The sequence below is a fragment of the Gekko japonicus genome, unplaced genomic scaffold (genome assembly GCF_001447785.1).
Source record: "Gekko japonicus isolate JY-2015 unplaced genomic scaffold, Gekko_japonicus_V1.1 scaffold1251, whole genome shotgun sequence".
NCBI lineage: Eukaryota > Metazoa > Chordata > Lepidosauria > Squamata > Gekkonidae > Gekko > Gekko japonicus.
The window spans coordinates 327,767-350,376 of record NW_015168084.1 but is presented as its reverse complement, the minus strand read 5'-3'; the positions used below and the strand labels follow the sequence as shown (position 1 = coordinate 350,376).

The 22,610-nt window shown below is 44.9% G+C and overlaps 1 protein-coding gene across 1 annotated transcript in view; it reads left to right on the top strand.

Annotated features, from left to right (window-relative positions):
• Positions 1-21,105: 21,105 nt before the first annotated feature.
• LOC107113379 (exostosin-1) overlaps positions 21,106-22,610 on the top strand; it is a gene marked incomplete at its 5' end in the record, with an annotated part of 62,107 nt that continues 60,602 nt past the window's right edge. The window contains one exon of the mRNA XM_015414703.1: positions 21,106-21,199. Within this exon, the coding sequence (XP_015270189.1) occupies positions 21,106-21,199 (94 nt within the window). The remainder of the gene's footprint in view (positions 21,200-22,610) is intronic.

Genomic DNA, 22,610 nt, shown 5'->3' with positions numbered 1-22,610 from the left:
GTGGAGATAGTCTAGATCCAACCCTCATTCTGGGCACCCACTTTCCCTCCAACAAATCACCCTTATGCTGATAGCAGTATCTCTGAGTAAGAGAGGATAGAAATGGAGGCCCAGGTCCCAGGACTAAATTTCCTGTCTTTGGGAAAGGATGAAGGAAGTGGTATGCTTAGCTTCCATCTTACCATTGGTGGAGCATAAGCTGAGCAACTCCCACTCTTCTACTCCAGTAGGAAAGAGAAGAATCAGGTGATTGACAGTGCCATCCTAAGTAGAGTTGCATCCTTCTAAGTTAGAAAAATGCTGTACATTTCATCCTTCCCGCAAGATGAAAACAAAGACTATCCTTCTCCACAATTTTCTCGTCGGTATCAAGACCTGACAATCTTCTTCATTTCCCCCCCCAAAAAAAAACTTTTTATTTTCGGATATAACAACAAATTCAAAAATTACATCTCTTCTTTCAACATATATCCATTTTGCATATCTCCCCCCCCCCCACACCTGTGACTCCCCGCAATGCTCCCACCCCCTGTCCCAAGACCTGACAATCTTCTTCAAATCGGTTTGTTACCACAGCTGATACTGTGGGAGTAATAAAGAATATCTTTGCTTCCATGGGTGGGCATTTCATGTTTACAACACTGTTTCCCCCCTCTCTGAATCTGCTTTTCTCATGTTCCCCCACAGAACTCAGGATGGCATACCTGATTTTTTTTTACCTTCCCCATTTTACTATCACAGTAACCCTGTGAGGTGGATTAGTCTGAGAGACAGAGGGTGTCTGACTCAGGATCACCCAGTGAGTTTAATGCGGCGCATTCTGGCAGCAGAGTCCTAGAATCACAGAACAGAATCATAGAGTTGGAAGGGACCTGCATGGTCATCTAGTCCAACCCCCTGCACAATGCAGGAAATTCACAAATACTTCCCCGCATGCCCCCACCATCTTCATTGCCCTCCTCTGGACACATTCCAGCTTGTCTATATCCTTCTTAAATTGTGTTGCCCAAAACTGAACACAATACTCTAGGCGAGGTCTAACCAGAGCAGAGCAAAGCATAGAATGTTGGCTTTAGCACAGCAATGGTTTCCACACAGCCCTTGTTTTATATGAGTTAAAGAATAACGGCTTTAGATCCCATCACCTCTCACATTGAATATAAACCTAGATGTGTTTGGCAAAACCTATCATAGATCTGCCAAAGACGGGCTGCATGGATTTATAATAAACAATGTTTGTATATCCATTGAAGACGCCTCTGTCCTATGAAATCATTAAAACATATTTCACTAAATAGAAACCAAGTTTGACTTTAATGGCCTCTGTATCGGAGTATTTTTATGTATAGCAGAGCCCTGCCTGGTGAGCAACTAAGCAGCTATTAGAGGCCGTAAATGTGATTTAAAATACCTTCGTTAGTGCCCATCTACACAATGACATTATAGCCCTGGTATAGGAATGCTACGCTGTCTTCTCTCTCTCTTTCTTTAACCTGGACTTCCACATGGGAGGAAAGGGGGACAACTGTGCCCAGTTGAATATAAACCTAGATGTGTTTGGCAAAACCTATCATAGATCTGCCAAAGACGGGCTGCATGGATTTATAATAAACAATGTTTGTATATCCATTGAAGACGCCTCTGTCCTATGAAATCATTAAAACATATTTCACTAAATAGAAACCAAGTTTGACTTTAATGGCCTCTGTATCGGAGTATTTTTATGTATAGCAGAGCCCTGCCTGGTGAGCAACTAAGCAGCTATTAGAGGCCGTAAATGTGATTTAAAATACCTTCGTTAGTGCCCATCTACACAGTGACATTATAGCCCTGGTATAGGAGTGCTACGCTGTTTTCTCTCTCTCTTTCTTTAACCTCGACTTCCGCGTGGGAGGAAAGGGGGACAACTGTGCCCAGTCCTCATATGCAACTGCAAGTTGGATTCAGTTCTTACATTTATCTTGACAGCCTGTGTGGCTCTTTCGTCTACCTGCTGCCCCCACCTCTATGGTTACTTAAGAAATCAGGAGGCAGTGTGGGACCGAAGACGTGGTGATTTCCCATCCCAACATTGCTCTCTCTCTCCTGTATGAGCTGGCAAGGTTAACATGATATATATCCATGTTGTATGCTCCTCCCGTACGTTGCCTTTGTTTCCCAGGCTGGCAAAGCAGCATGGGACACAGCCACGCCCAAATGGCAGGCATGCCCTTAAAGTGACTTCGTAACCATCAGAAGTCATGCTCGTTTCAAGCGTAAGGACTAAGGCTCCCTCTCCCGTCATCCTTGTGGTACAAGAGCCATTGCTGTGCAGCTCTTCCCATTGCTGTGAAGGTAGTGGATTGAATCCAGGGGGAGATTTTCACCAATTCTTCCCTCCCACTGCAGGAACCCCCCCCCCACCTCATGCTGGTAGTGTCCCCCAGCCCCCGGGATCAGCAGGAGTGAGGGAAGCAAGAAAGTCCTGTCCCACTTTTGGAAATCACAGCTGGGAGGAGATACAACTACCCACCTGCCAGTGTAGATGCAAGGGTTTTTGCTCATCCTGTGACCATCGTCTTAAAATTCCATGACCACCAGAGAGGCAGCCAAGAATCTCAGAACACCTTCAGCCTCAAAGGCCATTGTTGCCCACACCCTGACCTGGGCAGCCCAGGCAAGCCCAATCTTGTCAGATCTCAGAAGCTAAGCAGGGCCGACCTTGGCAATTATTTGGATGGGAGACCTCCTTGAAATATCAGGGCCGGGAGGCAGAGGCCGCCTATCACGCCACTTCTCTGAGCATCCTCTATGCCCCAGTAGGAGTCGCCAGAGGTCGCCATGACTTCCAGGCATGAACATACACATGCACACGTACACACACACACACAAATGCAAAAATACGCCCCCCCCCAAAAAAAAGCCATTGCTGCCCTGTCAACGAAGTCTCGTGAAATAGCCGAACCTTCACATTGTGTTCGTTGTCCTATCCATAATGTGGCTTGTATATTTTCTGGTGCTGTGAATTCTAAAGCATCTTAAAGGGACGCCCTACCCAGCTCAATGTACAGCACTTGAGGGGAAAACACCATCGCACGTAGCCATTAAAACATCCAAGTCCAAATTTCATTTTTTAAAAAAAATCCTGTGTTGGGCAGACACGATCGGATATTTTATCTTTAGTACCTCTATGATTACCGGTTTGGGGAGGGCAGCCATGTTGGTCTGGGACAGAAGAGCTAGACTCGAATCCAGTAGCACCTTAGAGACCAGCAAGATTTCTGGAGTATTAGGCTTTCGAGAGTCAAAGCTCCCTTCACCAAATACCTCGTTAGTATCTGATGAAGGGAACTTTGACTCTCAAAAAGAGAGCTGGTTTGGTGTGGTGGTTAGGAGCACAGACTGTAACCTGGGAGAACCGGGTTTGATTCCACACTCCTCCACTTGCAGCTGCTGGTGTGACCTTGGGTCAGCCACAAGTTCTCTCAAGAGCAGTCCTCAAAAGAGTTCTCTCAGCCCCACCTACCTCACAGGGTGTCTGTTGTGGGGAGGGGAACAGAAAGGAGTTTGTAAGCTGCTCTGAGACTCTGCGTCAAGGGCATGTATAAATCCAATCTCCTCCTCCTCTTCTTCTTCAGAGGTGTTCTTGAAAGAGCAGTTTCTGTCAGAGCTCTCTCAGCCCCACCCCCTGTTGTCTGTTGTGGGAAGGGGAACAGAAAGGAGTTTGTAAGCTGCTCTGAGACTCTGCGTCAAGGGCATGTATAAATCCAATCTCCTCCTCCTCCTCTTCTTCTTTAGAGGTGTTCTTGAAAGAGCAGTTTCTGTCAGAGCTCTCTCAGCCCCACCTACTTCACAGGGTGTCTGTTGTGGGAAGGGGAACAGAAAAGAGTTTGTAAGCCGCTATGAGACTCTGAGTCAAGGGCAGGGTATAAATCCAATCTCCTCCTCTTCCTCCTCCTCCCTCAAAAATCTCTTTGGTCTCTAAGGTGCTATTGGACTCCAATCTGCCTCTCCTGTGTTTACCGGTATTTCCGTACTGCGCTACCACATACACCTTTTGGATGCCTGCATCAAGGGTGTTATGGCTGGCTGGTCGAACATTAATGAACCAGCCTGAATGAAATACTCCGATGGCTGCCTCTCGGCGCTTGGCACGCACACAAAAAAAATCCTTTTTATGTCGGCTTCAAGGTCGTCAGATATCATTATAGCCGAGTATTAAAAATTTCAAAGAAAGGAGGCAGTGTGTTTGATTTATAGAATAATTATCTTGCTTTAGCTCTAAACTTGGCTTTGGCGATGGTTCTGCAAGCACTCGAAAATTAAATCCATTTTTTATGGCACTACAAGGTATTATCTCACAGCAAATGATAATTAAACACCTGTGAAATCAATTAGCCCTTTAAACAGGGGGGGAAAAGTTTTCCAATTATGGTTTTTGAACCTTCCAAACTCTTCCTTTTAGGGTGAAGGCAAGCTTGAAATTCCTACCCAATAGACTGAGTAGAGGCAGCGGGTGTGTAAGTAAGGCTATCCCTACCGTGCCCCGAACCTTAATCCAGATCCAGCCAATTTAATGGCTGTGGCTGTAGTCCAAAGCGTCTGCGTTAGAGCTCATTGCTAGACAACTGTCTCTTTGACACACAGCTGAGTGTTTCCTACCAAAGCTGTTACTTTGTGTGCCGAGTGCCAAGTTTTACGTGACAGCTTATTTTAAAAGTCAAGGTACCTTAATGGAAAGTAGCCAGCAAGGCATTTCGTGGAACAGCACCAGGGGGTGGGGGTGGGGATTCCCCTTGGCTTCGTGGTCTCCTCTCTCCCCGGTCATTCTCGGAACTGTCGGCATTAACAATTCACGCACTGCAAAACCGGCTGCTTGGTAAAGCGCTGGACTTCATGCTGCTGGAAGGAATCGGTAAAGATTTTGCACCCTATGGTGTTTTGTGTGTGTGCTTTAACTTTTGCTATTGCGACACACTTTGACTGTTCCAGATGCTCCATTTTGGAATATCATATGTGGTTTTGGGGGTGTGTTTTTCCCCCCTCCCTGTGGAGTTTACAGATTCAGGAAAGGAGCACTGGGGGTGGGGGTGGGGGTGGGGATTCCCCTTGGCTTCGTGGTCTCTCTCCCCGATCATTCTGGGAACTGTCGGCATTAACAATTCATGCGCTGCAAAACCGGCTGCTTGGTAAAGAGCTGGACTTAATGCTGCTGGAAGGAATCGGTAAAGATTTTGCACCCTATGGTGTTTTGTGTGTGTGCTTTAACTTTTGCTATTGCGACACACTTTGACTGTTCCAGATGCTCCATTTTGGAATATCATATGTGGTTTTGTGTGTGTGTGTTTCCCCCCCTCCCTGTGGAGTTTAGAGATTCAGGAAAGGAGCACTGGAAACACTCTGGTGTTTGCCACAAGCTTAGGCAAGCAGGCGAGGGGAACTTGCCCCTGTTTGAGTCTGGATTTGGTATCTTTAGTAGTGAGGGTTCAAACTTCTGGGGCTGAAGTAGGGTTGGGAAATTCTGGAGATTTGGGGGTGGAGCCAGGGGAGGGCAGGGACCTCAGCAGGATATACTGCCATAGAGTCCACCCTCCAGATCTGCTATTTGCTCTGTGGGAACTAATCTCTGGAGATGAGTAGTAGTTCTGGGAGTTCTGGGAGATCTCCAGGCCCCATCTAGAGGCTGGCAACCCCAGGGAGAGGGCTGTCTGTCTGGCAGTAGTGAGTTGCTTCATTCCCCTAAGTAAATGGTGGTTCCCATCGCGCTGGATGGACCCCTTCTTGCTGACCTTGGGTTGGATGCAACCAGCTTTTCAGCTTGTCAAAAAAGGAATGAACAGGCCGCTTTGACCACCCAAAATGCTACTCCAAGTCCAAACTGGAGAGTCAGTTTGATGTGGTGGTTAGAACGCATGGACTCTAATCTGGGAGAGCCAGGTTTGATTCCCCACTCCTCCGCATGCAGCTACTGGTGTGACCTTGGGTCAGTTACAAGTTCTTTCAGAGCTGTTCTCTCACAAGCAGTTCAACATAACATATTTTGCCACTTCTACATATTCATTAGAGCCTTTAATATATAAGTAGTATTTCATGGTGTAAAAGAAAGCCTGTTATATATCTCATATTGAGAACCCATTTATATTCAGGGTATTATATTTGAAACAGATTTTAATTCTACTTCTGTTTCATTACCATACATTTGTATATGATATTTTCTCACTTTAAGTTTGTCTCCTGCTAGAATAATACTCGTAATACACACTCCATCTTTCCTCCAATTTCAGAATAGACCCGTTTCTCAAATAGGTTGTTAATTTTGCCATTACTGCATATTCAGCAAGTTTATTTTCCCATTCTTCTAAATGTGGACAGACATATGCTTTCCATTTTGCTGCATAAATAGTTCTAGTCACTGTCACCATGTATTTGGATAGCTCTTCTAAAAATCTTGGTGATTTGATGGGTAGAACACCTAATAGCGTGCTCTTGGGTTCCTCTGGGAATTTAAACTGTAATATTTTCTGCATTTTTTTTTTTTGGTGTAAGTCGGGCTATTACACTTTCCAAGAGATTGTCAAGGATTACGATCCTGCTTTCTAACTGCTTTCTGGGTGCACCCTCAGAGAGCAAAAATCAGTAAGGACAGGCACACTTCCTTGAAAGACAGCTTCCCAGCATGGCTCATGTTTCCCTGACTGGCTGTCATTCTTCCCAGCCTTGTTATCTAAGATCCCTCAACTGGACCCACCAAGGGTTGAACCTGAGTCCATCTGGACATAACGCATGTGCTCGACCACTGAGACATAGGCCCCACTAGCCCAAATTCTCTCTCTCACCTGAAATGATAAAGAGTCCAACTATTGCGTTGAAAGTTGTGGATCCAGTTGGACTCGTTCGCTGTCTAGACTGAAAGAATGAGGGTTGTTGGGGTTTTTTTTTAAAAAAAAAGAAAGTGGCATGAAAAGGATCAAAGTTAAAATTAACAGGGGGCTGAGTCACAGTAATTATTAGTAAGGGAAAAAAATGTTTCCCAGGGTAGATTATAATCTTTTCAATGCAGTGACAAGGGGGAAATCCTTAAATGCCGAGGAAGAATGTGTGGTATGGCTAATTAATTGGTGCAGTGCTCTCGCGGTCTGCTTCTGCTAGCTGGGATAATGGCAAAGGAGGAATTCGGAGCAGCTGCCTAATCCAAGCATTGATTGACAGGGCCGGTACATTTTTTAAAAAAAATTAAAGGCAGCGTGTTAGATCGAGAAGTTGAAATTACAGGAACGTTCTGCATTCTGATAATTGCCGACACAGCACTTTGGTGTTTACACTTGCATGATAGATGAGGTCGTGTATGTTTTCTCAGCTACGGGTGGTAGAAAGGAGGGATATTTCAATTAAAGTGTGAATAAATTAGAATTGATTACAAATAGGGCCATTTGTTTATCCTGCCTAAAAAGGTATTAGCTGAAAGCATGCACCACTTAATCATTGTGGAAGGGTGCCTGGAAGCTAACGAAATGTGTGACAGATCTCTGTGGAATGACGAGGGGGGCAGGTTTGCTTCCCTCAACCTCTAGCAGCATTTGCCAGGCCTCTGAGAAAGGGTCTACCCAGCTTCTCAGTTGCGCTCTGGTAAGGACAGCTCTGCAAGATAATGTCCTTCCAGTGCAATCTTAAAAATGCTTCCCTGGGAGACCTGATCACGATTCTGGATAGACCTGCTTTAGGATATAAAAATTATATAATCGCCCTGTGAGAACTTTTAGCACCTCACAGTGTACATCAGCTCTTTGTGGCGTGAGCCAGCCATGAGTCAAAAAGCGCGGGGGGCGGAAGGTTCATTTGACAGAACTCAGGATGTCCTTGTAGAGGAAAGGACAGATCATTGGCAAATAGAAAAGAGGAGGGCTGTTTGTACCATTCTCTGAATCTTTGCTAAAAATTTAGATTTGCCGTATTAGTTCCGTCCATTAAAATCAGAAATAATTTGGATTTAGTATAAATGAATTTGTGCTTCCCCTCATACTGATGGAGACACTGCGGAGTCTCTAGTAAGCATCTACACTTTCCTTTGCATTTTTTTGTATTTTTATATGTGCATGGGGTATGTGCATGTGAGTGTGTGTGCACCTGGAAGTCATGGCGGCCTCTGGTGACTGACCCCCTACTGGGGGCCTGGAGGATATTCAGAGAGGTGGCTGAGTAAAGCCTGCCCCTGCCTCTGGTATTCCTTGGAGGTCTCCCATCCAAATACTTGCCAGAGTCGACCCTGCTTAGCTTCCAAGATCTGACAAGATTGGGCTTGCCCATCCAGGTCAGAGCGTGCCTACACTTTCCTAATGAGGCTTGCCTTCACAGTTGGAGAACTTGTACCCTAAGGCGTAGGTCCCCAGATGTTTTAGTAAGGGGAACTACTGCTGAGACTTAATCTTTATTCAGGAGCAGCCTCTCAGTCTCGCACTGCTACTTAGAAGTCACTTAAAATGCCTGCGACATGTTAATATCCCACTGACAGTAACCCATGACCTATTCGTATGACTAGAGGAGAGCACTGTTAGACCGTGACCTGACAAAGAAACAAAATATGATGCAAGCAAACAGACAAAAAACTGCCCTTGAACACTGAACATCATGGGCTGTGCTGGAAACCACTGGGTTTTCTATCCCTTAGCCTAGGATCCAATAGTCATTTTGTTCTTGCCCTTCAAGTGCACATCTGGCCACCCCTTGTTTTTTAAGTATCTACCACAACAGGGAAACAAAAACTCAATCTAGGATCTTACACATCTTCCCACGATTCCCCTCCCTTGCTCTCAGAGATATACCTAAACAATGTAATGTGTGATGAGACCCTCACAAGCATACTTCTGCTTGGCAGTCGCCACAGTGGCATGGAAACTGCTCTGGGGCCCTGACCTACCATAGAGGATTCTGGGAAGTCAAATTACCATGCAGCAGATTCTCTGCCTCTATTCAGCTAAAACACAGTGTTCTTCAGCATAAAAAAATTACAGGTAATGGGGCATATTTCACAAAATTGCTTGTCGGCATTTAGATTTTGTTCGGCTAGGTGTAATAGAACCGAGATGTGTGGGATGTGTTTGAATCCTTTTCACCAACAGACAAAACATCCCTGTCCAAATGGAACCTCTTAGGTGCTTGTTATTCCACAATCTGTTACATGGCTGGCTTGCGCTGGGTGTTAATGTGTTTTGGGGTTTGCGGTTTCTCTCCCCCCCCCCCACTGTGTTAAGAGGCTGTGATTCAAAGTTCGACAAAGGGACCCTGGTTAAAGGTTGCCATGCATATAACCACTTCACACATTTGAGTGGTTTTTCTGCCGACGCCCAGAGATGTGTGTCACCGCTTTTCCTTTGTGCTGGCCAAATTCCCAAAATTAAATTTTCTGAGTCCAGTGATTGCTACCATTTGTTCTATCCTTCATGCCTTTGTGAAATTCCACATGTGATGACGAGTGCTCTCAAGACCCAAAGGCAGGACCATTCCCCCATTGGGGGAAGTTGTCTGGGCCATTACTTTTTGTGTGACTAGCAGGACAGCACCTCAGCATGTGTGCCAGGGTGAGCATCTTTCTGTTCTGCCATCTCAGTGTGGTACCTTCCCCTTAAAAGAGCTTGGCCGAGGCCTTTCCCTTTTGGTTAACTGGCAGTCATCGCTAAAGGGAGCTGGCGAGATATGGTTGTCTGGAATTTATATGAAGCTGCCTTATACTGAATCAGATCTTTGGTCCATCGACGCCAGTATTGTCTACTCACCCTGGCAGCAGTGCTCTGGAGTACCCGGCAGAGGTCATTCACATCAACTACTGCCTGGTCCTTTTAACTGGAGATGCCGGGGATTGAACCTGGGGCCTTCTGCATGCATATGTGCTCTACAACCAAGCCATGGACCCTCCCCAGATATGGATCTGCCCAGTTCCAAGTTTTTAGGAGATATCTATTACATTGTATTCCACTACATTTATATTACACCTTTCCTTTAGGAATTCAAGGCAGTGTAGCTGACTCTTTTCCCCTGCTCTTTGTTTTCACAACAACAATGTGAGGGGGTTAGGCTAAAGAAAGAGGGACTGTCCCAGGGTTATTCAGTGAGCTTCACAGCTCAGTGAGAATTCAAACCAGGCTCTCTCCAGTCCTGGGCCCTGAACTTGTATGCTAAGCAAGGTTGGCCATGGTTAGTCCTTGGACAGGGGACCACTGAGGAAGACTAGGATTGCTATGCAGAGGAAGGAAACGGCAGAGTCTTGGAATGCCGTTTGGATGAGGTCACTGTGAGTTAGTTGTAACTGGAGGGTTTCTCCTCCTCTTTCTCCTTTTCTTCCTCACCGACCCAACACACTAACCACGATCCTACACTAGCTTTAGGCAAGTAACCCTCAGAGCTACCCACCCTCTGTGCCTTTGTTGGCCTGCTGGAATATTGTATTATGGAGATGTGCAGTGTCTGACGGGCACAAGGAGAAACGATACTTAACAACAGAACTTTCCTTCCTTGCGTCCCTGAAGAACACTTACAAATCCAGCCAATCACGTTCAGTAGTGCTTGCGGCATTAGGGTGATCAACAGGTGAATTTAGTGACAGCACTACTTAGAAACAGAAGAACTTAGCATGGTGCTTTATCTGCCCTCTGGAGCTACCAGCCTTCAACCAGCAAGATGGTGGAGACTTAGAAACAGAAGAACTTAGCATGGTGCCCTCTGGAGCTAACAGCCTTCAACCAGCAAGATGGTGGAATTGTTGCTTCTCCAGCAGCTCACATTTGCTGTCTGTTGGCCATTCTACCTCCAAGAAGCGAAAATCAAAGGAACAAAATGCCTTTTATGAAGAGCAACCAAAATAACACAAGACACTGAGCAAGCTTTCGAGTTCTTCATAACTCTTCTTCAGGTTGGGGTTTGTTTTTTAAAGAGGAGAGTGGGGAGATGTTTCGGACTGTGATCTTAAGATCCATACCCTGTGTAGAATTCCAGGCAGAGTTGATTTGCATTTGTGTTTTTGCTTTGACCCTCCATCTAACAATGATTTTGGTTTCATGGTGGATCAGTGCACAAAGCAACTGAGGCCGGGAAGAAGTTGGCATAAGTGTATGCAATTTAAGTTCTTTTTAAATTCTTCAACTCTTTGGGTTATTCCTGGGGTTGACCAAGTGGGGGATTGTTGTTCTTGTTGTTTTTGGACTAGTCAAATGGCAGAAGAGGAAATAAAATGAAATTGGCATCTCCAGTGCCCTTTCATAGACCAGATTAGTCCTAAAGTAGTTTCTCAACATTAACAGGTTCTTTAATCAGTTCCTCTGGGGTACAAATGTACATTGGTTGACCTGCATGAAAATTAATTGATTCAGAATGGGGAGGGGGGACCCTCATCACTTAGTAACTTTGGCTTGGGGTTGAACTGTATTTGCAAACTTTAAAGCTCTGTGCATTTCTTTAATGTTTCTGGTGAAAGATGCGGTTGGACGTTTGCCTGATTAAAACAGATTTCAGATTTTTTTATTTTCTGTTTGCCATAAGGTCTGCTCAATTAGTCTCTTAAGCCCAGTGACATATAATTTGATTAAAATGTCTCCAAGTCTTTTATCTTTTTCCCTACGTATCTTGATTGTAATCTAAAAGCAGTCTCCATTGTGCCTTGTTCTTCTTCCAAGTCTAATATAATGAACTAATCCATTTCTCCAAGAAGGTTACTAACTGTCTATCTTCTGTTCCTTCAGGGACAATACTTACGAAGGATATTGTAAAGGTACAAGGGCTGCTTAATAAAATCTGAATGCATCTTATTAACAGCCTGATGTCAGCTCTTTTTTGGGAGGGGTACAGGGGGATTCTCAGTTTTCCATTTGGATAATTAACCTGTAGAATTCTTTGCCAGAATATGTTGCAAAGTCTACAGGGATAAAGGGGTATGGGCACGGAAGCTAGATCTAACTGTTGGCTGCTTCAGGAGAAGGGGTTAGCGGAGAAATCCCTCTCTTGTCAAGAGGCCTGGCGGACCAGAAGCAGTTTTGTCATTTCCTTCCTTCTTGGGAACTTTGTGTAAAGGAGTAAGCATAAGCTGTTCCTGCCTGGTCTCTGCACGTCACAAAGGACTTTGTGGGTGCACTCTGGATAAAGTAACTCTCCCCTTTTTATCCAAAATAAAATGAGATTGGACCTTGATGCTTCATCATCTGGCAAAGATGAAGGTTCTGAGGCAGTCAGAAGAGAGAAAATTCCCCTGCTCCCTTCTTTTTTTAAGACATCCAGTACAAAATGAGATGTGGTATATGTTGCCCTCTTGGCTTTGAACTTGCTGTCAGTCCGTTGGGCCGTCCAATCTGGTGTTATCTCTTGGCAGCAGAGACAGAAATACTTCCCATCTTTGATAGCTGAAATCCTTTTAACGGGAGATTGAATCTGGGAGATTAACCATGTAAGACTGCCCTTCGGTCGAATCACTAGCTAGATGGATGGATAGATAGATATTTAAGCGTGCCCCACCACTGAGATATGGGAGCTTCTCCCCTCCCACCTCTCCATTCGCAGCCAGAATTGGAGACTTCACTTTTTCTCATAGTCAGATCTGGGGACAGGCTATTACCATCTGGGATAGCTAGAAGAAATACCCTCTGCGTTTTGAAACTGCCTCCCAAGTGAGGATGAATCGCATTATTTTTCCAGCCTGTCCTCCAGAGAGCTCAGGGTAACATATCTTGGTGTCGCCTCCATTTTTTCCTCGCAAGACCCCTTTGGAAAAAATTAGGCTGTTGCAGAACAACTAGGCCAGAGTCCTCTAGAGAGCTTCGTGGTTGAGTAGGGATTTGAACCAAGTAGGGTGGATAAAAATCAATGGGTTTTTTAATAAAAAAATTTATGCTTTTTGAGGAAAAAATCTCAATATAGTTTTCTATTTAAGATACATTATAGTCCAAAGGTTATTCATCATGACTAAGGATTAGTTTTTAATTACGTAGCATGAGGCTTGTATATTCATGACATTTTTTGGTAATAGAATTCTATTAATCCATTCACAATGTCATGCTCTTCCAGAGGTTTCTGTAAGATTACTGGGCAATTTTTCTATCTAGAAGATGTTATCACAGATGCTTAGTTTTACAGTTCTCAAAACGGTGAATTTGTATCTGCAGAGATCACACGCCTTTCTTCACAGCAAAAATATTATAAAATAAACATACAGAGTTAAGAGACCTCAGTCCTATTGGTCCTCTGCAAATCTCTGCACCCAGAATCAACCCTTTATCTCTTTTAAGTGCTAAGTTTCAAGAAATTCAATGAATGTAAGATTCGTTGGGGTGGAAATAGGTTTGGATAAGGAGGGGATGTTAAGAATGAAGTGTGATATAAACACATATATGGGGTGGAAAAGAATGAAGTGTGAGGAGGAAGGGGCAAGCAGTACCGACAAGTAATTTAAATCAAATCCTCCCTGGAACCAAGGTCATCTAAGTGCCAGTGAGGGGCTGCCAGCTCTGGGTTGGGAAATTTCTAGAAAATTGGGGGGGGAGCATGGCGGGGTTTGGGAAGGGGAGGGGCTTCAATGGGTTATAATGCCATACAGTCCACATTCCAAAGTAGCCATTTTTAGCTATCTCTGTTACCTGGAGACCAGTTGTATTTCCAGGAGATCTCCATCCACTACCTGGAGACTGTCAGCCCTAGATGCCAGTCCAACACTGTGACCACTGTACCACACTGGCTCATCAACCCTTCATGCCCTTTTTCATGCCTTTATTCTCGACATCTCTGGCTATCCAGTGTTATGTGAATCACTGAGATAACCCAGTGTTATATTATGTCCTATATACTACTGACGACCCAGTTATAGAAAAATGTTCCTATTTTGTAAAAAATTGCTGTTTTCACATTTCCCCCCACTGTTTTTTCTAAGCGTTCAGATTTCCTCCTGTAAAGCTGACATTTTGTGGGGTTTGTAACTGTCCAGAGCATTAACTAGGTTTTACATTTTTAGCACGCTAATGATGAGGAATATAGGACTGGCATATATTAGCCCTAAAGGGGAAATCTATTTTGGGTGCATGTAAAAACTTTCTGTCGTGCGGCATATGCGGGGTGTGTGTGTGTGCAGAACTCTGGTGGATGGGAAAGGAGAATATTTCAGAAGTAGATTCATTGCAGCCACCTGTTAGCTCCCCCCCTTCTCATTAACCACATTATGCACATAGTTGAATTGTAAAGGAAATCAGTACTCAAGCAAGGATAACTCAGCTTTTTTATTATTGTAGCTTTTGTTTAGAGATGTTTCTAGTCCCTCTGAGGACATGCTTGAGATTGTGCGGTCAGTGCCTGTTGATACCTCAGAAGCCAATGGGGTGAGTTGGTATGATCGCCAAAGATTGGGGGTAGATGTTTGGTGCCCTCTCAAGCTTATCGCTTTCCCCAGGATCCGAAAAACCAGGATGAATTTGAGCAGATCGGAGAAGCTATGCATTTTCTCAATTTGCACATACACACACACACACACACACATACATTTTTATCTTGGTACAGAATTTGGATTGGCTAGAGGGGTAGTACACAAAGGGTAGTTTATAAGGGGCCGCCTCCAACGGAGAAGCTATGCATTTTCTCAATCTGCACAATTTTTTTTAAATTTAAATTTTATTATTTTAACCCATTTATACCCTGCCTTAGTCCCCAGCGGGGACCCCAAGTGGATTACATCGTTCTCCTCTCCTTCATTTTATTCTCACAACAACCCTGTGAGGTAGGTTGGGCTGAGAGAGTAAGACTGGCCTAAGGTCACACAGCGAGCTTCCATGACCCCAGTGCGGATTCGAACCCGGATCTCCCAAATACTAATCCAACACTCTTAACCACTGCACCACACAATCTTGTCATATTTTTATATATATACACATACATACATACATACATCCTGCCAACCTAGCAGTTCGAAAGCGAAATTGCAAGTAGATAAATAGGTACCACTTCGGTGGGAAGGTAACAGCGTTCTGTGCGCCTTGGTGTTTAGTCATGCCGGCCACATGACCACGGAAACGTCTTCGGACAGCACTGGCTCTTCGGCTTTGAAACGGAGATGAGCACCGCAACCCTAGAGTCGGATTCGACTGGCTTTCAAGCAAGGGAACCTTTACCTTTACTTACATACATACACACGCACACACATACAAATTTTTATCTTGGTACACAATTTGGATTGGCTAGAGGGGTAGTAAAGGAAGGGTAGTTTATAAGGGGCCGCCTCCAGATCTTGGGGATCCTGATAAGCCAGAGTCGGCCAGTGTGGGGGAGGGATGCTTAGCTGACAAGAATGCTTACATTCCTCTCCTCATAAGTTCCACATCCAGAAGTTTGGCTGTTTTGAGGACTTTCCTATAATTTGAGCAATCGAACTGCACAGCCTTGTTTTATTCTAACGGCTTTTGTGTGCAATTAAAAGCTAATTTAAAGCATAAGGAGGATAAAAGGGGAAGAGGCAGAAAATATATACTTCTTATTCAACTTTCTTCACAGATCTTTGCATTACTTAAGACTCCAAGACACACTGAAGAGCAAAGAGGATTTCTGTTTGGGTCTCTGTGAGGATAATCTTAATCCATTCCAAGGGGGCTTTCTCTCAGGCAAATTACACATAGTTGTTTCAGTAACTGGGCTTTCCTAATGATGGGTTTTTGTATTTGGAAATTGTCTTACACCTATCTTTATATCCTGAGTAGGAATAAATACAAAAGTAGATCTTGCTTTATGTTTTTCTATATATACCCTTCCTCCGAGGGGGGGGGGAGTCCTAAAAATTCAGTGCCTGCAGGCTATGATTAAATGAGATTATTAGAGTTGCAGAAATCTCTGCATGCTATTTACTGTCAAAATAGCAGCTGTTCACGGAGTGCAGCAATCTCCAGAGCGCTGGAGCCACAGCGCTCGTATGTATGCGCCATGTGTTTGTTTGGGAGGGTGGTTGTTGGTCGGGTATTTAATCTTGATCTGTTGTTGTTGTTGGGTTTTGTGTGTTTTTTTTTAAACTGAGAACCGGCAAGGTTGGCAGGTCCAGAGCCATTTACGGGTTTGCCAGAAGCACAATTAGCTAATAACTGGTGCAAAACTGTTAGGGATTTGATGTGTGTTTTTGGTAAATGGTTCTGAAATGATTGATGAAATTGGAAAGAAAACAGTAGGGTCTAGCGGAATGCATTAATTCTAAAGAACGTCGGTCGTTGCCCCTTTTGTGTTTCATTGCCCAAAATCATTTCTAGTCCCTCCCTTGCAACTTCTCCAAACCAACCTCATACAGGTTCAGAAGCTCCCCTCAACTAATTTGCCCCCGCCACACACACAGTTACACGGTGTGACTCACCCTTGTCATTTTCTTCATTCTTTCCTGGTTGATAAAAAGAAATTTGTATTGGCGCCTAATTGTTCTTGATGCCTGTCAGGAGGGACTTTTCTCCAGTGACAGTAAACTCATGCAGTTTTGTGCAACGTTTGCATCGATATAACTGGAACTGAAAGCATGGCTCACTAATGGGGCAGTTAAATTTACTTTGTTAAGCACTGATTATAAATGTGAGGGATTTATCATTAAACATAAATTGGAGGCACCACCACCACCACTACCGTGCCCTGCCTCAAGGAACTCCTCCAAAAATGAACGTGTTCTCTAAAGCTATGCAGTGTGTTTTGGGTCATTTCCATGCGTGATGTAGTGGTTAAGAGCGACAAACCCTGGAGAACCGGGTTTGATTCCCCACTCCTCCACATGAAGCCAGCTGGGTGACCTTGGGCCAGTCACAGTTCTCTCAGAACTCAGCCCCACCTACCTCACCGGGTGACTGTTGTGGGGAGAAGAAGAGACGGAAATTGTAAGCCACTTTGAGACTCCTTCAGGTAGAGAAAAGCAGGGTATAAAACCAACTCCTACTCCTATTCCTTTGGTTCAACAGTGCTGCTAGCTTTTTTTGCACATGGACATGTATAAAAATACAGGGGCTCAGTTTATAGTAACCAGCAAAGGCTGAGGAGGAACTCAACTGTATTCCAGGAATCGCATATAATCTAGCTACCTGGCCAATACTGCTAACGGTGCAATCCTGTGCAGAGTTACTCCAGTGATTTCAATGGGCTTACACTGGAGTAACTCTGCATAGGATTGCACTGTAAAACAAATGTGCTGTAGTAGCTGCACCAGATACTATATAAAGGAAAGAATGCACATGAAAAATCATGGAAGACCAAGTGTAGAATCATAGAATTAAAGTTGGAAGGGGCCTAAAGACCATCCAGTCCAACCCCCTGCACCAGGCAGGATGACCTAAAGCATCCCTGATAGATAATTGTCCAGTCTTCATTTAAATTCCTCCAAGGAGGGATAACCCACAACTTCGCTGGGCCACCGATTCCCCCACTGAACTGCCCTTATTGTTAAAAAGTTTCTCCTAATATTCCGCTGATCTGTCCCTACTCATAATTTAAACCCATTGTTATAAGTCCTATCCTCTACCAATGTTCCGTCTAAGCTGTGGAATCTTGTGAGCAAAAAAATCTACTTTGGAAGGTACGGGCATTAAAGTTGTGAGCAAGCGGTTTGGCTACTGCGTAAATTAGTCAGCTCTGGAGCCATCCTGATTTGGCTACTGCATAAATTAGTTCACCCTGGTAATTACTTTCCTGAGCTAAGACAAAAATCTGTGAGCCGGAGGCTAAAAAACTGTGAGCTAACTCACACTAACTCAGCTTAGAGGGAACACTGTCCTCTACTACCAACTGAAGCAGCACCCTGCTGTCCTCTAAATGAAAGCCCTTCAAATGCTTAAAACTGTTCATGTTGAATGAACGGTTTACGGCCCGAAAATCCAATTCCCAAAGCATCCCCCCCCCCAAGAAGGGAACTTAAACAATGCCTTGCATTTTTTACAAATAGAAGAAATTCAGTCAGTCCTTTGCAGGGCCCCGCCTCCGTCCCAAAAGGAGGCTGCCCTCACCTGTAGGACGGCCTGGAAGGCAGCCAAATACACTTGCAACCTCTTCTGCACTGAGGTGTTGTCATTTATCAGGTTCCTGATTGATTTGTCATCTCAAAGCAAGATAATTGACTAACGACCCACTCCTCAAACTTGCTGCGCCAGGAGCATTGAATGGGATGTATGGCCATCCTAGTGCTGTGTTACTCAATGAGACATTAGTGGTTCTCCAGCTGTGAGCCGTGACCCCCAAAGTGGGTCAAAACTCACATGGTTTGCGATGCTCAAATCCCTGAACTGGGAGAGAAGGTGCTTTGAGAAGAGAAGGTGGAGCTGCTGCATTCTTTCTAGGGATGTGGATTTCATTTAGAGAAGCATCCATGTAAAGCACTTTTAAGAAACTGGGCAGACGCTAATTGGGAGCTCTAATCCTTTCCCTGCAGATCCTCTCGTTTCTCTTTTGGCTTCCGGGATAACAGCCTCCCCTGCTCATTGCTGGCCTTATTGCTTAAACGGTTAACGAGACATACAAACGGCAAACACGTCCTTATCTTTGAAGCATTTAAACCAGTGGTGCTCACTCTGCGGCTTGCAGGAAAGCACGTTTTGCAAATATAATCTACCCCAAAAAAACCAAAACCCACATTAATTTCCATCCCAGGCGTGAGGCTGGCACCCCCCTCAGGGAGGCTTACCTGTTTCTCTGGCAGTGGCTGTTTCAAGGTGGAAACCACCTGCTGACCACAAGTCCCCCCAGACATGAGCCTTGCCTGCTTCCCTGAAATATGGGGCAGGTGCCACACTGGGGAACAGGGTTCAGAAGAGCCACTGAGTATCGCGAATATAAGCACATAATAATTTGCGTCTCTCCTCTTCCTATCCTTCATCCGGCAGCCCTGTTCGTTCACTCCCAGTCTCCAGCAGGGCGGGAGGCGATGAGTGTAGCTTCATTGATTCCCAGAGCCGCACTCCTCTCAGCCTACCTCGGTGGGTTCTGGAACATAAAGTAAGCTTAAAAGTTAATACCACTTCAAAAAGTTCAAGGAACCACTGCATAAGACCATTACTGTTGTCACATTATGGCACTGGATTTATTAGATCCCTAATCTGCGAACATAGGTTCTATCATTGCTCATATTAATAAGCCACCTCTCCTGGGAAGCACTGAATTTCTGCTCCTACAGAGTCTTTAATCTTCATTTTAATTAGTGGTGGCAGGGGATTATATGAATGTCCTTCAGTTTCCTGCAGGTTGGATTCTACTCCTTTCTTCTGCCTAGAGTCCCTTCAAAGGCAGGAAGACATCTCCTCCAAACAAAGGACTTCCCTCAAAAGACAAAATCTTTCTCCATTGGAAGAAGTCTTTCTCCTCTGAAGGAAGACTTGACCAAAGGGAGCTGTAGGGTCCAACTTGCACTGTATTTACCATGCTGGATGTGAGGAGTGGCTCGACGAACAGTGCAATGCCCCTAGCCCATTGAGTGATCAGCTTCCCAGTCATGGCAGGGAGTGAGCCGAACTGGCAGGTGTTTGAGCATCCCTAAATAGGAAGCCACTGTTCAAGTGGCAGCTACAGGAAGAGGTTCAAAACAACAGGTAACCCTACCGCTGGAGTGGACTTGAGCCATGAAAATGCCTCTCTCAATAAAAGTATTACTCTTTAATGTACCAAAGAACTTTTGGTCACCATTAGCCCTGATCCAGACTATTTTTAGGCTTACGAACCCTGGCAATGTTTAAGTGACAGAACTGTAAGTAGTTAGAGGATATGTCGAGCACTGCCCACTGAAGCAGCAGCGAATCTTTTCCCCAGTTTCCAAATCCAAAGTCAAAATGTACAATAAAAACAGTAAAGCGTGATTTGGATTAAATGAGACCAGCCACTACCTTCTGAACATATAGCCCATAGAAGTTCCACAGTTAATTTAGGAGAACCCCTAGTTACCGTTTCTTCTCTTACTAAACCAATTGATTTCCCAACAGTGCCCCTGTAGGAGTTTTAATGGCTACCACGTTTGCCCAGATTGTGTTTCTAAAGCCTAAGTTCCTGTTATTATGGTTTAGCAATGCTGCAGCTGTTAGAGGAACATTAGATCAATACTGCTAAAGAAAAGGATGACCACCCCCAGCATTGTTAGTCCCATGTGAAATTCAGGAGTAACTGTAAATCGCTCAGAGCCAGCAGCTCTGCATGGATTGAGCAATCAATAAATGGAAAGATGATTATTATTATTATTATTATTATTATTATTATTATTATTATTATTATTATTATTATTATTATTATTATTCTATGAAAGATAGCTTTCCCATCCCTGCTCACCTGTCCACTGCACTGCAGTGGTCGAACGGCAGGAGATTGTTAGGGATGTTCTAGGGAAAATGTGTACATTTATACTGGACAGCGATGAACCCACATGGCTCCCTTGTGTCCTCAAGAGCATGCCCCGACATCATCTGTGCCACTCACAGAAAGAGAGTTTGAAAATGGCTGCCCCTGTGTCACGCAAATGGGTGGGTGCTCTGTCTTGTGGGGAACAGATGTGTTAAATCGGGTGGACTCAGCTACTTGACTATCCGCTTTCACTTCCTCCTTCATGCTCCAAGCCTGTGTTGCACAGGGATCATACACTGCTGAGCAGCTGGTGGATTTAGCGATGGGAAGGGAGGGCGGGGCAAGAGACCGACTCAGACAGTGTAGATGCGACTGACCTGCAACAGTGCTGAGGCCAGTAGGCACCTGTGCATACTTGAGACAGTATTAGTCTCTGCCCACACTGGCCACTGCGGGCCTCCGTAGCCGGGCCCGCCCTTCCATTCTTTTCCCTTGGCCACTGCCGCCGTATATTTTGGTGCACGCTTTCTCTCCCAAATCAGTTGTTCAATGAGAATGGACTGCTCGGAAGCCGCCCCATCCCATCCCCCCCTTCAGCTAAAAGTCTCTGCCATATCCTCTCGCTGTGCCAGTCTGTCAGGGAATATATTTATTCACATTTCCCCACCCCCCTTTTCTGGTTGGCTGGCTCCTCACTGTTATGCTAGTTTTACAGATGTGAACTTGTCCAGGGATGATGCTAACCAGATGCACATCGCCAGATGTTTACATTTTCATGCACCATTTCCCCAGGACTCATTGTTAATTTATCTTTTCCCCCTTTTCTCTCGTTGTTAGGTATGATTATCGTGAAATGCTGCACAATGCCACTTTCTGTCTGGTCCCCCGTGGCCGGAGGCTTGGATCCTTCAGATTCCTGGAGGCCCTGCAGGTAAGATCAACGTCTGTCTGAAGCCTGGGAACCATTTAGCACTCTTGTAAGCTGGGATTCCTCGTGGTGTGATATCCAGGCAGGGGAAGGCGGATTGGAGACTTCATTTCCCTAATAGCCCATAATCCTGCTTTCGCTGTTGGCAGCTGTTTCGCAAGAGGCACTCCGTGCCCAGAGTTCGTGGGCAGATTGGATTGCAGTGTTACCTCCATGGAGAGGGCTTCCCCAGCTGACTCGGAGTGTGTTTGTCAAACAGGAGAAGGAGGGGGGGGGCAGGGAGGATCTGTATTCTTTAGAGAAACACTGACTTCATCTATCCAGGAAGTTAGACGGAAATAAATAATTTGGCTTATTGTTTTAATTCAGCCCAGAGAAAATTGCCTATAAATTCTGCTTGTGTTTTCACTTTGCATAGTGAATAAGTTTTAGGGGATTTCTTCTCTGGGTTTGCGACAGATGGCAGGCAGCGGGAAGGGGCATGTCCGGAGTTAACATGACACCAAACACATTTGGAAATGGAGGGCATCTCCACAGGGGGAGATCAGAGGATTAGATCTTGGTCACATGATGCTGGTGCTCGACTCCCGCTTGGATTTACCAGGATGTCAGTCAACAGAAACTGAAAAGTCTACAATCTATTGTGAATGGCAAAGTTCACAGGGTAGAAGGAAGATTGTTATAGTTCCTGTGGCATCTTTTTCCTGTCCTGGTGTCATCTTTGGTGTCTCTTATGTCAGGGGTCCTCAGGCTTTTCGAGCCCGTGGGCACCTTTGGAATTCTGACACAGCCACAAAATGGCTGCCCCTGGAGGTGCAGACAGCCGCAAAATGATTGCTTCAGCTTCTCTTCAGTCACACGGTGAAGATCCTTGTGCTGACAAAGCAACGTTTTAAAAAATCCGCACAGCCAGTCAAATTTCCAATAGCCAATCAGAAGCCCTGCTGGGGAAAAGCCCTACTTGGCTCCACCTACTTTCTATAAATTTTTGGCGGGCGTCAGAAAAGGTGTCCACAGGGATCCTTGCACCCACAGGCTCCGTCTTGGGGACCCCTGTCTTACGTAGACATGCCCAGAGGCATCAGAAGGAAACCAAAATGAGCCTGTTTGGAGCTTTGGGCATGTCTGTATGGAAAGTATCTGTTTTCTCCATATAAAATGTTGGGGAAGTCATTTCCCTATCTGAAGACACATGCAAACATAACTGGAAGCACAGCAATATATAAACAGCAGTAGATAAATGATTTATCATCCATTGACTGTGTAGCTGGTTCTGGAAACTCATTGTTCAGATTTTCTTCAATCCACTTGATGGATTGAAAGGTGGACCCTTTGTTTTCATATAGGTTTTCGCAGGGTCATTTCGTAGAAAAAGAGGTGCAGGAGCTCATTAGCAGAACTCATTAGCAGAACT